This window comes from Notothenia rossii (assembly GCF_949606895.1).
Source record: "Notothenia rossii genome assembly, chromosome: 2".
Classification (NCBI taxonomy): Eukaryota; Metazoa; Chordata; class Actinopteri; order Perciformes; family Nototheniidae; genus Notothenia; species Notothenia rossii.
The window spans coordinates 36,076,196-36,082,326 of record NC_136904.1 but is presented as its reverse complement, the minus strand read 5'-3'; the positions used below and the strand labels follow the sequence as shown (position 1 = coordinate 36,082,326).

General features: G+C 38.8%; 1 protein-coding gene across 2 annotated transcripts in view; it reads left to right on the top strand.

Moving 5' to 3' along the window:
* The first annotated feature begins 1,764 nt into the window (after positions 1-1,764).
* Positions 1,765-6,131, top strand: part of rhpn2 (rhophilin, Rho GTPase binding protein 2) — a 35,935-nt gene continuing 31,568 nt past the window's right edge. Inside the window, exon 1 of one of the 2 annotated variants that reach the window (XM_079664243.1) lies at positions 1,765-2,021. In XM_079664243.1, the coding sequence (XP_079520369.1) occupies positions 1,956-2,021 (66 nt within the window). In that variant the 5' untranslated portion in view covers positions 1,765-1,955. The remainder of the gene's footprint in view (positions 2,022-6,131) is intronic. The other variant, XM_079664242.1, reaches the window with a different exon arrangement.

Below are 6,131 nucleotides of genomic sequence, written 5' to 3'. Positions count from 1 at the left end.
CCCCTGTAATCTCAAACATTTTAGACAGAGTTGTTACCATGTCACTGTAAAACATTTTTAAACCATCTTGTCAATGTTAATCTGAAGTGTCAAACATAAACACATTTTGACCATGAACAAAAACTGTTAATGTTCTGACTTCTAAACAATGTTATACATTTATATAGCAATTTGATTTCCTTACTTGTTCCCACCCAACAACTTAGGGGGGAAAACTGTGTCAGACTGAAACTGACCCACTTGACTTTGAGCTGGTCACACAACAAGCTAGACCGGTTTGGTTGTTACATTTTCTAGCTCAATGCTGTGGGAAAGTGTCACACCTAAGAGAGTGAATGGTCATTCAAGTGGTTATGTGCTGACTGACACTGACACGAGTGACATTCCGTTTTTTGGTCCTTGACATGCACAAGTAAAAAAAAAAGAGACAGAAAAAAAGACAAAATAACAAGGCTATAAAAGTGATTCTGTCATACAGTACATGCCTTCGTCTGACTTTCCGATGCAGTACATATCCAAACAATGATAGCTTTGGCCTAGTTTACAGCCACTGAAACACCTTTATTGTCCTTGCTTCACCTCTGTTTAGCTGCTATCATTAATCCTCTCCTCTCCTGACATTAATAAGCACTTCTTCCACGAACAGAAGTTCAACCTGCTTTCTAACTGGCAAAACCAGCCACACACAAGCAGACGGCTCCTCTTGTTTCACCTCTGACAAAAACAAAACAATTGGCTTAACATGTACAACACATAAACTGCTATGATACCCTAAACAAGCACTTACTATTATTGAAGTTAGCTTAGGTGTCCACCTACTGCCAAGTTATATCTTTTTGAGGATATGGATATGGTATTTATTTACATAATACAATGACCTGGAATAGTACTGCAGTGTCAGAGTGCAGAAAGCTGGAGAGACAGGTTTGATGCTATACCACGAGCTTCCTTGTGGTTTGAAATAGAAGAACCATTTGCATTATTTTGTATAACTGTCACGTCTACTCAAAGTACCTAGACATTTAAAAAAAAAATCATAAATAAGTAATGTGCTACTTTTGCTGGGAAATCCCTTGTCAGTGTATTTGCTTGATTATATTACTTTTTGACATTGATATTTAATTATTTTTAAACTTACAGCACTGATACAGTAGCTACATTACTTTGTCAACAGGTCAACAGGGAGCTACAACTGCCAGTTACCACACCGGTGTAGGACATTTATTAAATATCTAATACTTATTCACTTTATTTCAACTTTCCAACAAAAGAAAAAAATGTAGCACAAAGGTAAAATGGTTGTTAAAATGGGATAGAAACTAATACATAATGAAAACTAAGATAAAATATTAATATTTTAAAAATGTTATTATTATTATTATTAATAATATTATTATCATGAACCGAAGTTAAAGTTAATTATTTTTCTGTAGCCTTATCTACGTTTTTATCTGAGTGAATTGGTAGTTGTCTTGCTTTTTACTTTTGAAATTACCATTTTAATTATAAATAACCTTACAGATTTTTACAAATCCAGTAGCCTTTACACCAATCTGTTAACTAGTATTAGGGCTAGCCGGCTCAGCAGGTGGTGCGTGCAGCTCCTGTAAACCAGATTGAAATCTAGGTAAAATGTATATTAATTGTGCATTAGTGAGAAACAAAGTGGAAGCAAAGTGGTTCTTTTTATTTCTAACGTACTGCCAGAGCGTTTGGTAACATGAACGACACAGGTGCTATCCGGTAAGTTTTTGGGGCTGTGAACGCACCACCCAGTCTGTCTCCTTTGGGCGGAGTTTCTGCTGGAGAAGTCTCCAGCCGGCGGAGCCGACTGAGAGCAGACACACGTCGGAGGAGAGAGGATACCCACCTGTTGAACTACAGCCTTCTGCTTCAAATACACTTTAATTTTCTTGTTTTTCCTCGGAAAGTGTCGGAGTCTGAGAATCTTCAGGATGACGGACACTCTTTTACCAAACGGCATTAAAGACAGCGGGGGTGACGGCAGTTACTTCAAAAAGGTGAGTTTTGTGTCGAGTCACTTCACTTTGTAGCGTAATAGCCGTCTACGTCATGAAGGCTTGACTGACATGGAGATGCCTCCGCACATTTTACTGTTTAAAATGTAAAACATGTCAATAATGCCATACGCTTATTGTTAGCTTAATGTTTCTAACATGTTTTCGACTTAACTAGAGCCTTTACCATTTTATATGTTCAGCTACTATCAATGCATTGCTAGCATACACATGGCATCTAACAAAGCACTCAAAACACAACTATATAATGTTTTTTTCTCATTGCCGTTAATAACGTTACTGGTCGCCAGTGCAGTAACTAGCCTACGTACATTTACTCAAGTAGGCCTAATGTACGTAAGTACAATTTTGAGTTACTTGTACTTTACTTTTTCCATTTTATGTTTTACTTCTACTCCACAACAATTCAGGGGTAAAGGGGTAAATTCAGGGGTACATTTACTCCACTAAATGTATGTAGTACTCACTACCAGCTTGATAAACACATGAATACGTCATCAATAACTACTATTTGGTACTTTAAGTATATATTTAGATGACAATACTTTTGTACTTTTATTTCACTAACAGTTTGAAAACAGGACTTCTACTTGTAACAAAGTATTCATACACTTTGGTAATTTAACTTTTACTTAAGTAAAAGAGTACTTCTTCCACCTCTGCTTGTCGTTGTGCTCTATACAAGTTATCCTACCTTTTGTTATCACATTCTTTATACTTTGGGTTAGGAACTGACGAGAGCCGGAACCATTTTTTTACAATGTATTAAATGCAATCAGTAATCTAAATTAAATATGAAATACCAAATGGACACAATTTAAAATAATGTTAAATAAAGTTGAAATGTAGTTGAGTATTTAGCGCAATACTCCAGCAACTGATGTGTCACTCAGCAGCAGCAGCATAAACCTGAGCCCTGTCAGCTTCAGCTGTGTGTGTGTGTGTGTGTCCAAGAATAGCTATATCTCCTGCAGTTACTGATAGCCAGAAACTGAAAAGGCCAGTAACCAAACATCCCATAATTAGGTTGTCAAAGGTGTGAGGTTGATTGACAGTTAGCAGGAGCCTCTTTTGATATGCTTGCCAGGTAAACTCAGGTCAGATTAGCCTCCTGCCATTAGACAATCACAACAAACAGCTGTTGTGTTTAAGGAAACACTGTAAGGCCACTAAAGCCCTTTTGACCTTTTTATTGATTAACCATATCTTACAGTTGCACACCTGGGAGGTGCTCTGGATAACAGCATCAGCTGAATGATTGAAATGTAAATGTAAGTTCCAGGTTATCTAAATTGATAGATCAGATAAGAGGAGAGTTTTCCTGCCAGTGTTTGTGTTGAAGTTGACTCCTCATTCCTCTTCTAAATAGGCTGACGAGCTATCATTATGTAAGTAATTACCATTTACTGAAAAGGGACCAGGAGGACCCTCTCTAACCAGTTTTCATGTTCCTTCAACTGTAACGTTTTCAGGAGCTGTAAGTTGGTCTAGTTTGAGGCTATGAGAGAAGCACTTGGCATTGGTTTAGTGATAATCTGTTTTTACTGAGTTCCCAGTCTGCGGTCCATGTCTCATTCCTTCGTATTTGTACTAGTGTCCTCAACCGGAGTGTTTTTACAGACAAGCTAGTTTAGATGGGCATCTGAACAGTGCCTTTGTGTCTTTCAATCCCCCGAATCCCCTTCTGAACGCTGTCTGGATTTAGGCTTTGTGCTGCACTTCCTGTGTCTATATACAGGTCAGTGGGAGCCAGGGCCGGGCACTGCCACAGGGCATGATGGGAGATGGCAGAGACTAATATCTCAATGCCAGATGCTAATAACAACAAAGTTATTGACTGTATGATCAGTATGACAGATGAACAGATCGCCACTGGGCTTACAACTAAAGACACAGCCACGCAGAAACTGCGGCATGTGTACGGCTCCTTATGGGTACTGCAGTTTCTGAAGTGGCGGAGCGGCGTTCCGGTGCTCTCCGTCAGAACTGCACCCCTGTCAGACGAGACATATATCACGTGATGACACGTTAGGCTCGTGTTTTGTTCAAGGACCCTGACCTTGGCCAGGAAAAACAGGCAATCACTTGTATAATTATTTTGCGGTCTAGATTTCTTTAAAAAAAATGTTTTGCGTGTGTTTATAAATTACCTCAAGGGCCGTATCAAAGGGTCTCGTGGACCGTATACGGAGGTCGGAGGTTCCCCACCCCTGCTCTAGAGTCTACTCTCATTGTAGAAACAAGGCTTGCATGTCAGTTGAAATCACAAAGCAATGAGTTGGCATTTTGTCATTTGAAAGAGATTTGCAATCTGGAAACTTTTTCTGTCAAATTTTAACCAACTGGGGCCAAAGACGATCTTTGCTCCCATTTTCTGTGCCCACTTTCTCCTGGGTGAAAACGGGTTTAATAATTTACAGGGCTGATGCTCTAGGGAGCTGTTGTGGTTCAGGGCTGGCTTCCCAGCCCTCCACTGTTTCATCTCCAGCAGGCTGAGGTCCGACTGTAGGATGGAAAGATGGCAGAACAAAAAGCCGAATCAGCATGATTCGGCTCCATATCCTCCTCGGCCAACAAGAGCATTGACATAGCATCTGTCCCGAGGCCGTCCTTGAGCCAGACCACAGACACAAATTGACAACATATGTCCTGGTTCAGGAACCAGACAAGCTCCCTAAACTTGGAAAAACTCAGTCATTCTAGGGTTGTATTAGAAAAAAGACAAAGAAACAGCTATAGGCATGGGAGGATATGAAAATGTCATGTCACGATTATCCTTGCTTAGATCATTGTTTTTCAAGATATTATCCCGATAATCTTGAAAACATGCCATGAGCTCTTTGAAAAGGCGCTAAAAATACATTTCTGACCTCCTGCTAAATTATGAACCATCCAGATCTCTCAGGTCTTCAGCGACGGGTCAGCTTTCTGTCCCCAGAGTCAGAACTAAACATGGTGAAGCAGCGTTCAGTTATTATGCTCCAAATATCTGGAACAAACTCCCAGAAACCTGCAGGTCCTCTGCAACTCTTACTACTTTTAAATCCAGGCAGAAGACTTTTCTTTTTGTCGCTGCTTTTAATTGAACTATTCATGTCTTAGACTGCACTGTAACTTTTATCCATGTATTTTTTCTTTTAATGTTTTTTTTTTTTTTTTACTTTTCTTTTTAATGACTGATTTTAAATGCCATTTTCTTAATGTCTTTCATTTTTTGTAAAGTACTTTGAATTGCCTTGTGTTAAAGTGCTATATAAATAAACTTGCCTTGCCTTGCCTTGCCTAAAATATACTGGAATTACTTAACCTTACATTGCATGTTTTTAATGAACATTGGTCAATTAAAAACACAATCAAAGAAGTTTTGATTGTGATCTGTGATCAAATCCTGTATCATTCCCAGAATCCTAGGCTCTAAGAGTATCAAATGTTGGGTCATTAAATTCACTGTATTTCACTAAATATTGAGATTCCTTTAATTGAAATCAATATAGCGCATACCTTTTGGAGCATGGTGAAGTGCCTCCTCAGTTATTGGACTAGAGTGAATATTGAGATACTTTGCACATTCACTGTATGTTTATAGGGTGAACAAATCATTACAAATCCGTAATGCTGCCAAGGGTGGTTGTGGGCTATATCCTCTGCTTGGCCGGTTGCCAATCTTAATCACCAGTTGTATTATCCAAGTATCCCATGAACCATTGCTCTACATGTTCTTTAATAAGCCTCGGTTATGCAACAGTAGAATGATTGGCTGTTTGATGGATATGATAACAGACAGGACTGTCTTTGTGTTTTGCTGTAATTAAGTGTTTAGTATGCTAGAGACGGGCTTTACTGTTTGTTGCGAGTTGGTAGTGATTGGTTCGATGAGCAAGGTGGAGGCATAGCCAGAGCTATTTATTCAATTCCATGTGCCACTTGAGTGTAGAGCTTGATGTTGTCCTCTTACAAAAAACGATATTAATGGACAACATATTGTCCCAAAAAAAATTCTAATTGAAAAGAGTCTCAAAAACGACAACATGGTTTCATGTTGGCAAAAATGTTGGTTATGTCACGTTTATATGTAAACAAACACCAATATTA